This window comes from Protopterus annectens, chromosome 1.part0 (assembly GCF_019279795.1).
Source record: "Protopterus annectens isolate FY-2018-M chromosome 1.part0, PAN1.0, whole genome shotgun sequence".
Classification (NCBI taxonomy): Eukaryota; Metazoa; Chordata; order Ceratodontiformes; family Protopteridae; genus Protopterus; species Protopterus annectens.
Genome location: NC_056725.1, coordinates 1,364,819,184 through 1,364,836,858, shown reverse-complemented (window position 1 = coordinate 1,364,836,858; position 17,675 = coordinate 1,364,819,184). Strand labels below are relative to the sequence as shown.

Genomic DNA, 17,675 nt, shown 5'->3' with positions numbered 1-17,675 from the left:
AATACACCCAACTGCAGTGCAGTCTTCCCTAGACATCAAGAAAAATAAGGACCTTGATTGCAAGACTGAAACTTGTTTGCAAAGTACAGCAAATAATAACCAGTAGTTACTTCTTCAGTTTGAAACTAAATGCTCCCAAATTTATGCAGTGTCCCATAGACATCCAGAAAACACAAGAACTTTGATTGCAAGACTGGTACACATCTGCAAACTGCACAAATAATTACCAGCAGTTTCTTCTTCAATGTCAGACTAAAACTATGTAAGGGCACAATTTTATTAGTGTGACAGTTCTCACTGTAAAATAATGCAGTTGGAAGGATCCTCCGTACCCTTGCCCCTTCTGTCTCACAAAAAAATACAAGAAGCACCTTTCAACCACCGAAAGACTCACTTCACAAAAAACATCATTGATACCATAACCATGAGGAAGAAATGCTGACAGAGTCTTTGCAAAACTGAACTGTTGCCGCAAAGTGGGTCCCGAGAAGTACCTAAATTTATGAGGCTGTCCAGATTTTAGTTGTGTATGTTCGGTCTGCTCCTAATGAAACATTTGTGAAAACTAGACTTAATAAGGGAGAGATGCAAGAAAATACAGATAGGTGCTTTTTGGACTGCATGGAAGGGAAATTAATCTGTGAATAATAATATTACAGTTAAACTGAAGGATAAAAAACGTGCTCCGACACTATAAAGGCTGTCCAATACCTTAAGTACAAGTAACTGTCATGAAATAAAGTTTGAATAAATTCAAAATAAATTTATTGCACACGAAAAACAAAAGATAATTAAAAATGTATGTGAATAAATACTTTAAATACAGATTAAGCGCTTTCGTCTCCATATAACGGAGACTTCATCAGACTAAATTACACATACAACAAGCTTCCTTATATATGCCTCAACCCCCATTTAACAAGGTAATCACCTAATTGAGGCAACAAACGGATGTGGGTGATGAGTTATGTCACAGTAAAAGCAAATTTAAGGTATTGGACAGCCTTTATAGTGCCGGAGCACGTTTTTTATCCTTCAGTTTGATTGATTTTTCGGCTTTGTAATATTACAGTTAATTTGCTCCTAAAAGCTCTAGTTCTTAAGAGCTAAAAGTTCAAAATGCAATTATTTACAGAGTGTATTTTTTTTTTTTTTACAAGTTATCCTTTACAAATGCAGCAAGTTCGGAAATGATTTTAGAACTTGCTGCGTGCGTAAAAGACAGCTTGTAGAAAAATGGATCACTGACCTGTTAATTCCTGTGAAAAGACCTGGTGCACGTGTAAATGAAAGAAAATTGTTGGGGGGTAGTTAAAACAATAATTTATCACTTTAGAAATACAACAATCCCAGTAATTGCAGTAACACTATATGCATACTAAGTGAAAGAATGCCGGAATGCAGGAATATCGCTACTGTATGCGCCCATCTCTTCACTCATAATTTTGAACTTAGCTCCAGAACCAAGAGCAGTACTTTTATGTTGCAAAAGTTAATACAACAAAATGCATCATCGTGCATTTTCTGAATAAATGAATCCGGGGTACCTGTGTTTGAGAGTGCCAGGGATACTGTGACTCTCATTCCAGTAATCACTATGTATGTGTTTCCACAAAGTACAATAAATTTTTTTTTTATGATTACGGAGAATAAAGCAGCTTAACACCCCTTACTCCCTTACCAAGGACTCTGTGGAATCTGCATATAGGCATCACGTAATGAAGAGGAAGGGATGTGGGTGGGAGATGAGTTTACATGATACGATCATATTCATATTCCTAAATATATAGCAATACTCCATTAAATTGTAAGTGAATGTGCTGTAATTCAAACTACACTTACAGTGAATTACATTTGTTCATGCTGCCAATTCCATAAATTAGTTTGAATAGAAACCCCTGTGATTTTATGATTTTAATTTATCTGCTGTTATTTCCCATAAATAAAATGGTGGTGTTTAACTGAAGAGTGTCTCTTTACGGACAGTTTACATAAACAAGCAGAAAGGAAAAGTGATCCTTCACAAGTTTAGGTTTTTCTCCGGGCACGCTTCATGGCAACAGTTCTGTTTCACAAAGACTGTTGCCCCGTTAACGGAAAAGTACCAGAGTTTATTTAGCTTGTTGGCTGTTCCGTTCCTCAAATCTCCGTTCTTGCTTTCAAACAAAAATGCATTTTGTCTAATTCTTTAAAAATAACTTTTTATAATGCTGTACAGTAACAGAAATACAAGGACTTGCGATTTTTTATAAATACTTTTAGTATTTACCTGGAAAGCAACGCAGAATCAAGTTGGGAGGTAGGACCGTTTGAAGCTCAGAACAGAAGCGCTGAGGAGAAGTCTTCCACAGGGAAGCAAATAAGGACTGGAACAAAGGTTTGCATGCTTTTTAAGAACATGGAATGCCAAGTGAGGGTTTGTAGCAACGTCATTAATGAAGTCACAAACAGGGCGGTCATATGCTAAGTGAGGGGCCGGGTTTCAGCTTCAGTCCGAGGCAGAAATGGCTTTCTAAGAACGGCATAGTGCCCCTTTAATATTAATTTCAGTCAGTATAATTGGGTACCCTTGTAAAAGCCTTAGAGTAGCTGGCTTGGGAGTGTCTGGTGGCGGTAACTACCTTATAGTCTGGGCAGAAAGGGGCATAGCTAGTAAACCTTTGCCAGTCTTTCCCAGGTATAATGTGTGTGTGTGTGTGTGTGTGTGTGTGTGTGTGTGTGTGTGTGTGTGTGTGTGTGTGTGTGTGTGTGTGTGTGTAAGTCAAGTCAGAGAGAGAGAGAGAGAGAGAGAGAATGTGTGTGTGTGTGTGTGCGTGCGTGCGTGCGTGCATGTGTGTGTGTGTGTGTGTGTGTGTGTGTGTGTGTGCGTCAGCTGCTTGAGGCAGGGACATGAAGCACTGATTTCACAGACAAGGTGCTGGAGGACTTGGCTTGGACATTTGGCTGAGAACTTAACTCAACAGCTATGCCAGTGTGAAGACTTAATGAGTACCTGGGGTGATACAGAAAAAGAAACCCGGACCACAGGCTGTGTGTGTTCCCTGTTTGCTCTTTAGGGAAATTGTGCTTGATGCAGAGAACTACATCTGGAAATACTGGGTGTATTCACTTTTGTTCCAATTGAATGCCCCTTTCCAATGCCAGTGGTGAGGATTCAGGCTCCTTGATTACTGGCCAGAGTTGGGACGTCACACACACAATTGTCTGAGGAATACAGACCGTCACAGCAAGGCAGTGATACTGTTTTAATATTTCATAATGCTGAGCTACTTGTCTGTGAGGTACTTATTCAACATTCCTGTAGTTAATCAATAGCTGAAACTGGCTTAATCAGGTAATATATATATTTTTGCACTTAAATCATGCAGCTTGTACAAATGCCTTGCTGTTAGGTGGTGCAGTTATTTCCTGAAACTCGTAACACCTCCACAACACCCACAAAGTATGATATGGAGGCTTTTATGTTGAAAGATTATTCTTTTTAATTCTGTATAACAAACTTTATTTTACTCATTATTTTGGGCACTGCCTTACAAGTAAGCACTAAGTTATATCACAGAATTATCTCTATGGCATAAAAAAAAAAACAATATCACCAGTAAAAATAAAAATGCGGTGTTTTCTATCTACAAACTAGATGTTTGGCTTCATGCTGCAGTACTGACACTGTATTGCCATATAAGAAGGGTGGCTGCACCCTTGAAGTGCCATTGTTCAGTTGAGATGTCATAGTGGCATCCCATCCATCTTAACTGGTGGTAATTCAGCTAAATGTTAAAAAGCTTGATGCACTCATGATAAACAAAAAGGGAAACTTTCCCAGTGCCATGGCCAAATTGTTCCTAATCAATCTGAATATCACTGTTGTTGCTCAAGATAGTCTATATGCCTGGAAGGACAGGGTCAGCTACAATTCTAAATAAAAGAAAATAAACTAAAATAAGATAAATAAGAGTGGTAGGACATCAGAAAACTCTGGTTGCAGACTAATGCCGAATTGCATTTTCTTAAATGATATAAATGATGTTCTCTTCAGCCTGACAATAAGACACAGTCTCTATAGAATCAGAAAAGAAAAATACCTGCAGTGAAAAATAGAAAATATTTTGAGATAAAAAAAAATTAAAATGTATATAAATTTTAACATGGGCTGGGTCAAAATCATTTATTGAATACTGCAAAAGTATAAAGTGTTACACCCTTATCTGACCCTTATTCATTGAGAAGAGTACAGTTGTCATGCAACAAGCAAAGATGCACTACAAAAGCCTTTCACAACTTTGATTACGCCCCCATGACTGTGACACTTTGTACATGATATATACAACACAAAATTACTATAATGGGATAAGGAAAGAATGGGAGGGGGTAGGATTTGCAAAACAGATGACAGGTGGACTGAGAACCATACGTGAGGAAGGAATCAAGGGAGAAGAAGAGGGAAGATTGGGACATGACATAAAAGGCTGAATAATGAGACACTGCAGAGATTCAGAGACAGCAAGTCATGCTGCTTAGCTAAGGATTCAAGGAGTGCACGTCATGAGACTTAGCAAAGGATTCATAAAGGGTAGTTCATGCCAGGTTAATGTGAAACAAGTTTAAACTGATTGCCAGAAAAGTGAATAGTGACAACCATAATGATGTGGTGGCGTTCCTTGCTTTCACAAAAGCATCTTACAAAGTAACAAGAATGAAAATGGTAGGGAAATTAGAAAGGGTGGGAGTTTTTACTAAGTTGGGTGCAGAAATATATAAAGAGGAGGAAACAGATGGTGAGCACTGGACAAGTCTCTTGACGAGTAAAGACATACGTGGTTATACTCAGGAATCAGTACTGGGGCTAATACTGTTTAATGTATGTATGTATGACATAATAATATTAGGGTTAGCTAACAAGTTACCTTTAGTTGCAGGTGAAAATGTTATTGTGGTAAGAGATACAGGTGTCATCCAAAATCAGGACTTACCAAAGCTGCTTGAATGGGCAAAGAAGTGGCAGCTGAGCTTCAATCCCAAGAAATACATGGTTATGTACTCTGGTGGAACTTGAGAAGGCAAAGAAAGAAAAGGGATCTCCAGCCTTTTAATTACATGAAGGACAGAGCAATGCAGGAAAGCAATGAATGTGGAAAATAAGATGCCAGGGTATATCAAGACAGGGTGGAATCGAGGGGGTGTACAAATCATGTCACTCTTCTAGTGGGCACTGTGTGGCCACAACTTGTGTAGTGTGTACAGATTTGCAGAGCATACTGGGAGAGAAATATAAGTTTGCCAGATAAAGTAATGTGTTATTTTACCTGCTTGGTTGCCCAAGATCACCAATGGGATGAATAAGCTCACCTTCGTGGAAAGGCAAACACTTATAAATAAGGGAAAGGAGGCAAGCAGGCTTAACATATGGGTATATAAGGTAGCCAGGAGAACACTGAAAAGATCAGAGTTGATCACAGACATGAAATAGTAGTATTTCACCGGGGGGGGGGGGGGTGGAAGGTCCAGAAATGTACTACTGGAGGGGTTAGTCCTGGTGACTGTTGCTGCAAGAGTGAAGTGGATAAAGGATAATAGAGCAGGGACCAAGATGCTGACACTCAGATAAATGGGATGAGCCTTGTGCTTCTTCATAAGTAAGTACAATATTGTTGTGTATACTTAATACTGAATATACTGTTGTGTACATAATATTCTTTCTTAAACAAGGGGAAAAAATGCAAAATGCTTATTTTTTTACTGCTTTAACTAAAACAGTTTTTCCATTCCCTTCCTTTATTTCTGAATCTAGGACTTTTAAGATCTGCAACTACTACATTAACACAGACAGAAAAACATTTAGTTAAATGCGAAATACCTGAATAAGGAGACTGTGGCCTAAATGAATGAGCCTGGTGACCTCTTTGTTGATGTCCAGTACTCTGATCATGGTAAGCTGATGCAGCATACATCTTCGGCCCTCTTTGGAAATGGGAGCCACGTCCTCTTTGGTTTGCACCATCTCTTCCTTGTCTTACTGGTGCTTCTGTGTCAAAAAGTAAAAAAGAAGAAAAAGCATTAATAAGTACAAGAGATGCATAAAGAAATGATCATAAGGGGGACTGCAGAGTTTAAGGAAAAAAAGATGGAATAGGGGCCAAACACATTCAACATCTGCTTTACAGGTGGCTTTAAGAAATCAGAGTGAGGGTGGTGCTACCAAAAGTCCAGGTGATTTTCCCAGTCCACTGTGGACATAGCTAAGATATGCATTTAATGTCCTCTACAGAACTAGTTACAGTGACTGCTACTGCAGAACTTTACTACAACAGTAGTACCTTGAAGGAGAACTTTAAGTTCATACTGGGAGATAAATGGTATTTCTGCATGTTTGTGTACATGGGTGAGGTAAGGTCCCCATAAGAGTAATCGCTGTAAGTTGATCATTTTAAAATGGATTTGCTCTTAGTTGTTGCAGCCATAATTCTGCTTAAAAAACTGACACACTAAATTTCTATACAAAACCTAGAGGCAGCCAACTTGTAATCAAAGAACTGGTGGTCTGCTCCTGGGTAAGGGAAGAATGGCATCAGCCGCTTTCCTGCTCCTGACAAATGCTTACAATGTTCTGAAGCATTTAGATTTGATTACATATTAGCAAATTATGCATTTCATATCAACAGCCCTGCCGGCTCCAAACGAGATGAAAAACATTATAACTATGAGACATACTCTATGCTTACAATACTATGCTCTTGCCCAAGGCACTGTCTGATACCAAAACTTAAATTAACCACCAAACAACTATTTTATATCAGAGCCAAGATGGGCTAAGCAACCACATGCAACATCACTACAAGAATAATAAGAAAAAAAGTGGAGGACACACAGAAGCTGAAATGATTATATTCTCTAAATATTCTGTGAGGGGATTAACACTATAGGCACAGTAAAACATGGAAGGAGCTATAATACTACTACTACTATTACTGTGCAGCTGGGAATAAAAGTGGAAATTATTCTGTACCATAATTCTGGTGCCACTTATGTGACTGCAAAAGCTATACTTGTATACTTGCCATGAGGCTAAGAATTCATAAATCTTTGTTTTTGTTCAGACTGGTCTCATAAGTTTGAATATACAAGCTGTAGAAGATGAACAGGGAAAAGAAAAGGCCAGTGAAATAAACATAAATTATTTTTACTTACATGCAGTTAACTGTATTAGATCTTGGGATACTTCAAAATAATCAATCTTTAGAAAAGTGCTCGATTACTTGATTTATATATAAATATATATATATATATATATATATATATATATGTATGTATAATAAACCAAACGGGAAAAGGGACAGAATGACCAACCGCTTAGTACTGCAAGAAAGACCCAGCAAAGCTAGAGTCTTTGCTCTGTAAAATCTTAAACCTCCTGTAGTGTAAGCCCACTGGATAAATGCAATGACCCCTTATGAATGTACCACTGTTTTAGCTACATGATTTCTGAATGCTCATGACTAAAGCTAGTGGGGGTGGCTATACTGGTCAGAACGGACCCATAAAGACTTAAAAAGTAAAAAAATCATAAAAATAAAATATGATTTACATCAGAAATATACACAAATTTCATACATCAAAAGTGAGCATTCTTGGACATTTACTTGAACTAAGGGCCCAGTTATGACATGACATTTTAGTTTTATTTCCCATGTCACAAATTCAATATGATGTTGCCTTAAAGTTTTCCTACCTGGTAGGTCATGAAGAAAGGAAAGCAAAACTATTAATTTTTCATAAAAAACACTCCTAATTCTTGCTTCTGGACCTTAGATGTGTTTTGTCTACTTCAACGGCAAGGAAATAATTCATTAGTACCGTATTAATGGCATGTTTGTCAAATTCCATGCTGACTACAGAATATCTTTAGTCCATGACTTTACATATTTACTTGATAGATCTGCTTGGCCTTCTCTTTCACTTTATCTTCTCTGCCTCCTCAAAGGGTCCCTGCCTTCTTGTTATTAATTTTTGCAGGGGAGGGAAATGATAATAATAGTTTCTCCTATTTTTAAGTTTCTTTGTCTGGCATTCCTGCTCTGTTGCATCTCTTGTACCCTTTGTGCATACTTCTGAACTACTGACATAACAGTACTACCCTGTAAGTCTGTAAAAAGTGTTACCAATTTAAATATTTAAATTGAGATTTCTCCTTCTCCCAAGTCTCATTTTTTGTCCAGCAAGTCACGGGGGATGTCTACCATATAGTAATGCAATTGGAATAAATCCTGCTGAAGTTTGAGACAGGTCTCTTATAGTCAGAAAGAGGTAGTGAAGGAACTGCTTCCTGCTATTGTCACCACATTCAATGGCATTCTTCAACATAGACCTATGTTTTATTAAAGTGCTCCACCAATTCATTGGTTTGATGGTAGTTTACTGAAGTTCTCAAATGTTTTACTTTAAAATACTGGCAAAGCTGGATCATTACAATGGATATAAATGGGGTTCACTGAGCATTTCTTTGGGTGATCCCTACATGAGACACCAATAAATCTAATTTTCTAGCTACTGACTTAGCATTAACTTTATCTCATCTCAGTGGGACTGCTTCAGGAAACTTAGAGGCGCAATCATCAGTTACTGGTAACCACTTCTAGATATCACAAATGGACCTACAAGATCTATGGCTATTTTTATGAACAGGACTTCAAATAACAGGCACAAATATTAGCAGATTTCCAAACCTAGGACATGGTACCTTCTTTTGATATTCCTGGCAAACTGCACAGAATTCTCTTTTTCATAACTGTTTTGCTCATTTTCTCTGGCCCTGCTTAATGCATCTTCTTCTGACTGTGTCTTAACATTTTTATGGCTTATCTGCAAATCTACCTAGTCAGGAACAGTTTTGTTTGTACACTGATATGAAGTAAAAGGTATAGCCTCATCAGCTATGAATACAGGTATATGTGTTGGTTCTCCCATTCCTCTTCTCTACTAAAGTCAACTCATGAAAGTAACTTTTGTTGACTTGGGTTTTTGGCAATTCCTGTGTTTTTAAGTACCTGCTTTTGAGAGTCCAGTTTCTGACAAGCCCTCTGTTTTGGCAGAAAGAAGCCTAAGACTCTTTTCATACTCCGTTTCTCCTCTAGGGAGTTTATTACTATGGCACTCTCCTCTGTCTCCACACAGTTATCTTTCATCATTTGAATGGCTGGAATATTCTTACAATGTTGCATACCATGCACTAAGGGCCGGAGTTCTTTCACTAACTTAACAATTCTTTTTTTATGTTAGAATTTAATAACTGGATGCTGATAACACATAGATTATTCTATCCCTTCCAGCCAAAGTTAGACTTTAGTTACTTTTAAAATTTCTACACATACCCTTTTCTCTTTGTCAGGACTATGTTTTTCTTTTTTCTTTTTTTTTAATATTCTGCCAGGTTGTTGTTGTTGCCTCCCCATTTTTACTATGGTTATAGGTCAAGGCTGCTGCCCCCCCCTCCATTTTACTATAAGTATAGTCAGGCCACAAAGAACATAACTGTCCTTCCTCCTTCCTTAATTTCTGCAGTGCTTTGATGTGAGTGTAATACTGAACAGCTGTGACATTAGATGCTAAATTAAGTACCAAAGCTACACGGTGATGTACTTTACCCAAAAGTCTAAATTTCTACATGTGTTATAGGATAGCCCTTCCTGTTCCTGTTAACATACATTACTTCCACCTTCTTTCAGTCAATTGTTTTAGGTCTACAGACATAAGTGTGACCACGCTTTCAGAATCTAGTAGCCTCTTTGATTCCTTTCCATCCACCAATACTGCACATTTGGTGAACTTGGTGGTGGCACAAAGACAATGTGCTGATTTTACTAATTCTGCTACTCTTAGCAGTTAGCTTAGCATATTCCATCAGTATAACTTCATTATCAGCATGATGGATAGAATCACATTTTTTGATCTGCACATCATTTACATTTTTACTGCCAGTACATTTGCTAGAAATCACGTTTTCGTTTGAAACAGCATTTTTATGTTTAAACAATGTCAGTAATATGCCCCTTCACCTCATACAGTTTTTCTATGCTCACTGACATCTACATATTTTCAGTTACAGGCTTACGTTGCTTAGTTTTAAAACAGTAGTTCATTAGCTAACAACCTTTTCAATTAGCACCAGTTACTTATCAGTACTCTTACGGTCACTCTGAAAGCCTGTTTACATAAATTATTTGGGAGTGGCATTTTGAATCGATCACATAATAAAAGGTCTATTATTTTATGTTGCTATTTATGTTTTGTTTTAGCCATAAAAATAAAATATGATTTATGAAATTTCATTGCTTGTGTTTCAGAACAAATGCCAGCCCCACCTAGCAGTTTCTTTTTTAGTTTTGGTAGTCCATGTAGTCAAAACACTCCATGCCCATATATGTGCTTTGAGTGCTTCCCCTGTATGTTGAAAACAAAAAAACATATCCTAGTCAGACTGAGCCTAATTCTCCTGGTTTAACAGTGAATATCCTTAATCAGTTCCTTTAGTGGTGAGGGAATCTTACGCTACTCAGTAAAATGGACATTATATGCATCTTATCCTTGAGAGTGATTGTTTGGCCATAGCCTAACTCTTCTCATGAAGAACCATGCTCCTTTTCTAAAGAGTCACAATATGCTGACCCAAATTCAGTTTGGTCTGCACCACAGTCTCAATGAATTTATCCATTTTGGTCACTCTCTTGGGGTAATTAACTCAGAATGTTCTTTGCACTAGCAGGTTGCAATGTTAGAAAAAATAGTGCAGCTTGGTGTGCAGCAACCAAATTACGTCCATATTATTCACCAGCGGAGCAAGTGTAACACACTGGAGGCAGCACTTTGGTTTTCCTGAAGTTTATTTACAAAAAAAAGACCAATTAAGATTTATTTTCAACTCAAAAAGCATTCTTCTACTTAGATGTTTGGTTACTTATAGTTCAGTTCTGTGTTTGTTTGTTCACTTTCAGGTCTCTCAGTAACTTACAAGTTGCCTTACAAGTCACATGCCTGGAATCACAGCCTTGGAGAAGATACTTTCCAGTCCCATAAACATCCACAGTTATACTTCTGGTGTGCCCTGAGTAAATCCATACTTAGGTTCCTAGTACACCTGAAGCAGTTTCCAGTGAGTATCCACTGTTTCTTCTGCTCAGGTTCCCCAAATAGTCTCCGTTCTTTGTTTTAAAACTTCTCTAATCTTGTGGGCTTCTAGATGTTTTTTTTTTTTTTTTTACCACAGCATTTCAGGTGATTGACATTAACCTTTGATGTTACAGGATTTATTGCTGGAATACACTGTCAGTGCACACCGGCATTATGTTCTTACCAGAACATATAGTGCATATACAGCATTTCTAACACATCAAAATGTCATTTCTGATGCACTAAACAGCCACTTTGCAGCAACATATATGTCTGTCTATCTTTTTTCTATAGTCTGAGGTCACACAACCACAAAGAGAAAATGGAAATATCAACTCAGTTTCACCAGACCTTCTGTAAGTAAGGCAAAATGTAGTATCTCCAAGTTATTCAAATTTAAGATGCCCAGTAATTAATGTCGTTCCATATATGTTTGATGCCAGGTGAGAGGTCTGTGGCACTGATATTGCCTGCACTGTACTACTTCTCCCATGTGGGCTGTTCAGTTCTGTAGAATGAATGATCTGAAGCAGTCCATAATTCTATAACACTACTTACAATATCAAAATGTTCCACTGATGACTTAAGTTCAACTTCACATGAAAAGATACTGTGCCTTTAAAAAAAAGACATTTTTGTTTTGAGCAGAAAGCATTCTAGTCCCTGTACAGATTTGGTAAAGAAAAATGTTCTAGTAGATCTTCCAAAATGTTTATTTCAACAGATTTTTTTTAAGGATTGCCATTATATTTTAGATAAAGCTGGCTACAAATATTAATAGGCAGGATAATTTGACAGCCTAGGAAAGGGAATTATTTTATTTCATACTACCTCGACACTTGCCCAATGAAAAAGTATACAATTCTTCACAGCACTTCTTCACATAATTTCTGGGAATAATGCAGAGGTCACTAACTCAAGCCTGAAAGACTAAATACTCAAAGGAAGTAGTACTTGTTGTAATATATTTTACTGGGCACAACAGAATAGGCTTAGTCACATTATGAAAGCAAAGCCAGTATAATTATTTCCTTCTTTCTGAAAGTAGGGTAAGTTAGAACACATGATCTTTAACACAGAATCACATAGAACTAAACATGTTATCCTGTTTGGTAAATGCGTGAGACATTTTGAAATAAGTAATTAGAAACCTTTAGTCATAAGATGAAATTTCACCTCTTTGTCATTTGACTTTTTGGTTACAAAACAGATCAGTGGATAGAGAATAGTTCATCCAACAGATATCTTACTTTACTTAGGTTTTGAAGAAACATCATTAGAAATTGAGAGGTTTTCATTGTTACAGATATAACAAGCAATGCATCTCAAATAATTCAATTGGTCAAGTCTAACTGTTCACTATATTCTAAAACAAATATAACACTGTCAATAAAATTTACTCAGTTATTACTTAATGTTAACAGACTGAAAAGTGACAATTTCTCTAGAGCAAAATTAAAATCCCTATGTGGTGCAATATTCCTATTTCGTGGTCTTAAGTGAAGAATGTCTTTAAGAAACACCAGGCCTTGTATCTAGGAAGTTAATGGGATCCGTTAAGAGAACCAAGCTGGCAAGACATCATATAAATGTTTGTGCAGCAGCATGGCAGTCATGTTTCAAAAAAGGAATGCAAGTAGTTTAAGACAGAAGCTGGACCAGCCCAGACTAGTTATATGCCCTTTCTCTACACAGAAGAGCTGTTCCACTTACTTCTTGGAAGCAGACCTCCAGTCTTCCCTCATCACTTATAAAAACATTGAAGACTAGTCAGGCATGCTTGCCGGGAGGGGGAGGTGGGGGGTGGGCAATCACCCAAGGTTAGTAACTGTGGCAGTCAAAGAGTTTTTTGCCAGTTTATAAGATGTGATAATGAGCTTCACTTTGTAATTACTTGGTTTTAAAATATTCTTCTGGATCACAGGTGATGGGTGGAAGTCAGGCAGTAGATGCGAGTCCCAAGGAAATGTAAAAGAATAAGCTGTGACTGCTGCTTCTTGTGCAACGTAGAATCAAAATGCTGAAGCTGAGAACATTCAGCAATGGGAAAGAGATTCATCAGCGGACAGCCCCATTACTGAAGAATGTCTGGAACACTATTGTGTTCCCATTTTGTAAGCTGTTGATGTACTCCTGCTAAAGCATCTGCTGACACATTCAAATGGTCTGAAAGATTAACTGACTGAAAAGTCAAATTATTTTCTAACACGTTTCAAAATCAGTTTGTACAGTTTAGGAAATTATGTCTCTCCTTATTTACAGCCATACTCCCAATTTCCCTCACCTTTTCTGTCTGCAAGAGTAGTGCCTAATGCCCTCACAACCTGCACTGAAAGGGAATAGATGTGCTTCACCCATCCATAGTCCAAGACATTTGCATTAACAGTCTGATTGCAAACTGAATTGTTCCCTTAAAATATGTAAAGAGTTGTCCCACTATAGCAGTATTTCCTTTATTAAAGTAAAAATCTTGACAGACTCCTGAGTAGCCTGGGACCTTTGCATGTAGAAATTTGGCATGTAGAACCATAGTAATACAGAAGGTCATATTCCTCACAAACTTGAGATATTTTTTTTTCTGTGGTCTATTCTTGGTTTAAAATATAAGATTAAGTCAATCACCTCTTCTCCTGTGGCAGAAATACTTTGATAGGCACTGCACCGATGACTGTACCTAGGAAACAGATGGACTGTGATGTGATCAAATGCTGATCTTCCTATATCTGGTACTTAACCAAATAAATTTAACTGATGCAAGTATGTGAGATAACGAACTGGAAACTTCTAGACATCACCAAAAAAAAAAAAATAATAATAATATTAAGACTATCCTGTCTAGGGCAGGGTCAACATTAATCTTACTGAAGACTTGCTGTACACAATTCTTCAGAAACAGGTGTGCATGCATGTTGTTGAGAAATATCAAATAATATATGAATAGTAGTCACGTTCATACACTCTGTAAAGAAACTGATACTGAACAGCTCATCAGTACAACCATGTGGATTCCTAAAATAAAACTGTAAATGCCTGTAAAATACTCTTCTGTTGTTAGTGGTATGAAAAAGAAGCTATGTACTCACCATAACGTTCCATGTGAGTTGTTCATCTCGCCATCATTCTTACAGATGGGTTCGGAGCCGATCCTCGGCTCCGAGTCGGCCTACTACAAAGCTTGAGGTCTTCAGACAGCTCAATGCCAAGTCCCTATCCCATGATGCACCTTCAGTTACCTCAGATCTTGTTTGCTGCCTCTAACAATATCATATGCCATTCTATCACTTTTTCAGGTAAAAACCATAGAAAGACAGAACAATCATGATAAAAAGTACAGTTGTGTACCTACCATAAATGTAGATGTTCGAGTGTATTCACTGTTGCAGTCATTACACTTGGGTTATCCTGCTGGCAGGCTACCCGCAGTCGGCCTGAATTCCAAAGTCCTGGTCCGGTGTCGGTTGCTGTCGCCTCTTCCCTGACGTCAGTGCGCCAGGGGTATAAAAGATGCAGCTGACGCCATTTTCTTCAGTTTTTCTTGCCCCAGATGTCAGGTGCCCCCAAAAGGGTAGGCTGGAAAATATTATGATCATAAAAAAGCATGCACATAACCTTCATCTACAAGCAAATACACCACATAGGTTGTATAGAATAGAGAGGTACAGATAAGTCCCAGCAAAGAAAAAAGGGGGATGGTGGGAGGGTAACCTGGACTGCAACAGTGAATACACTCGAACATCTACATTTATGGTAGGTACACAACTGTACTATGTTCATCGTGTTTCACTGTTGCAGTCATTACACTTGGGTTGAATCCCAAAGCGGAGGTTGGGTGGCTGGGCCTAAATAGAGTTTGGAGTGGCTATGAGGCCCTGCAGAACTGCAGTGGCAAAGCCTGCTCTGGATTTAGAGTAGAGAGGTAAATGGTAGTGTTTTGTAAAAGTGTGCACTGAAGTCCAGGTTGCAGTCTCCAAAATGTCCTTGGTTGGTACTCCTCTGAGGAAGGCTGCTGCTCTGGTAGAATGTGGCCTAATGCCTTTGGGCACTGATTTGCCATGTTGTGAATAGAAGAAATGAATGCAGTGGCCTATCCATTTTGAAATAGTCTGCTTTGAATTGGCTTTTCCTTGCGATCCTGCAGCATATGCCACTAAGAGTTGCTCAGTCTTTCTGAAGGCTTTAGTTTTGTCCAAGTAAAAGCGTAGCTGTCTGTGTATGCCCAAAGAATGCAGAAGTTTCTCCCCCTTATTCTGTGGGTTTGGATAAAAGGTAGGCAAATGTATGGTTTGGTTAAGAGCCACACTGGACACTACCTTAGGCATAAATGTCGGGTTTGTCCTTAGAGAAACCCTGTCCTGATGGAAAATAATAAAAGGTTCCACAGCCATCAGTGCCTGTAACTCTGAGACTCTTCTTGCTGAAGTTATTGCTAGGAGAAGAGCTGTTTTCCATGATAAGTATTTTATCTCCGCTGTATTGGCTGGCTCAAAAGGAGGCAGTGTGAGTTTTTCCAAGACAAAATTGAGGTCCCATGCAGGTACTGGAGCTCTCCATGGAGGTGTTATGTTTTTGGCCCCTCTGAGAAACTGTGGACGAGAAAAAATAGGTGGGTCCGTTTTGTAATGAGCTGAAATGGCAGAGGCATGGATCTTAATTGATGAGAAGGATAGGCCTTTGTCCAGCATCTCAGTTAGGTATTGCAAAATCTGAGGAATATTTGGTACAAGCGTGTCATTTCCCTGTGCTTGGTTCCAAGCACAGAATCTCTTCTATTTTTCTGCATAAGATTTTCTGGTGCTGGGCCTCCTGGCCTCCAAAATAACATCCATAACTGTTTTAGAGAGAGGTGTGTTCTGAATGATTACATTATCCGCCATGCAGCCAGATTTAGGGTTCTGAGTTGGCTGTGCAGGATCTGATTGCTCTGTTGGGTCAGCAAATGAGGTATTAGAGGCAATGTCCAGGCTGGGCCATGAGACAAGCTCTTTAGGATTGGGTACCAGTGCTGGCGTGGCCAGTCTGAGGCAATCAGTATAATTTTTGGCTTCTCTTGTCTGACCTTTAGGAGTACCTTGGAGAGGAGAGGCAGAGGAGGGAAGGCATATACTGTAAGGGCTTTCTAGCTGAATGAAAGGGCGTCCACTTTCCATGCTTGCTTGTGATAAGTCCGAGTGCAGAATCTCTGTAGCTGGCAGTTGTGAGAGGAGGCTAATAGATCTATGTCTGGGCATCCCCATTTCCCTGTTATGTTGAAGATTTGTGGATCTAGTTTCCACTCGTGAGGATCCATGAGGTTTCTGCTTAGTTCGTCTGCCAAAGTATTTGTCTTTCCTGGCAGGAATTGTGCTTGCAGATGTACTTGATAAGTCAATGCGGTGTTCCACAAAGTCATGGCTTGTCTGCAGAGGGGGTAGGAATATGTGCCCCCTTGCTTGTTTATGTACCACATGACTGTAGTACTGTCCGCCTTTATCAGCAGTTGTCCTGGATGAAGTAGGTCCTTGAAGGCTGTCAGGGTATTTTGTACAGCTAGCATCTCTTTTTGATTGATATGAAGATGCATTTGGTTTGTGGGCCATGTGCCCTGAATACATTTTCCTGCCATGTGCACCTCCCAGGCATAATCTGATGCATCTGTTGTTAGTGTCTGTCTGGCAGTGGGTAAGGTGAATGGCTGTCCCTTGTTGTGGTGACAGGCCTGTGCCCACCATCGAAATTCCTGTTGCAGGCAGGGAATGAGAGTAATTACTGTTTCCAGGCTGTGGCCATGTTGAGTCCAAACACTTTTTAGATACCATTGTAGTTTCCTCATATGCAGTCTTGCATATGGAATTAGTAGAATGCAGGATGCCATGTAGCCCGGAGCCTGCAGAATTTTTCTTTCAGATAACTGGGTTTTTGTTGCCATGTTTTCAAAGTAAGAAGTCAGTTGCTTTTGTTTGTCTGGCGTGAGATAAGCCATCTGGGCAGTTGTATTTAAGTTTGCACCCAGGAATATTATCTCTTGAGAGGGTAGTAGTTTTGACTTCTTTTCGTTTACTGCGTACCCTAGGCAAATTAGTAATCTTTTTACAAACACCAGATGCTGTAGTAGAATATCTGTGGTCTTTGCTTGAATAAGGCAGTCGTCCAAGTAGGGATATAATTGAATTCCTCTTTGTCTGCAAAATGCAATTACTGGTGCCAGGCATTTTGTGAAACCCTGGGCGCAGTAGATAAGCCAAAGGGCAGTGCAGAGAATTGGTAGTGCATTGAGCCAGCTATGAATCTGAGGTATCTTCTGAAAGACTGACTGATTGGGACATTCAGGTATACCTCTTTAAGGTCCAAAGTTACAAGTCAAGCCTTCTTGTCCAGCATGGGCAGAAGCTGCTGCAGAGTCAACATTTTGAATTTTGGGACGTCCAGAAAAGTATTTAGAATAGACAGGTCCAGAATTGTTCTCCAGGCTTTGTCCTTTCTTGGTACTAAGAAAAGTCTTGAGTAAAATCCTTGTCCCTGCTCTTGTTGTGGCACTG

General features: G+C 38.8%; 1 protein-coding gene across 2 annotated transcripts in view; it reads right to left on the bottom strand.

Moving 5' to 3' along the window:
* Positions 1–17,675, bottom strand: part of FAM120B (family with sequence similarity 120B) — a 1,321,047-nt gene that overhangs the window by 136,447 nt on the left and 1,166,925 nt on the right. For both annotated transcript variants that reach the window (XM_044066895.1, XM_044066905.1), the window contains exon 9: positions 5,855–6,022. In XM_044066895.1, the coding sequence (XP_043922830.1) occupies positions 5,855–6,022 (168 nt within the window). The remainder of the gene's footprint in view (positions 1–5,854; positions 6,023–17,675) is intronic.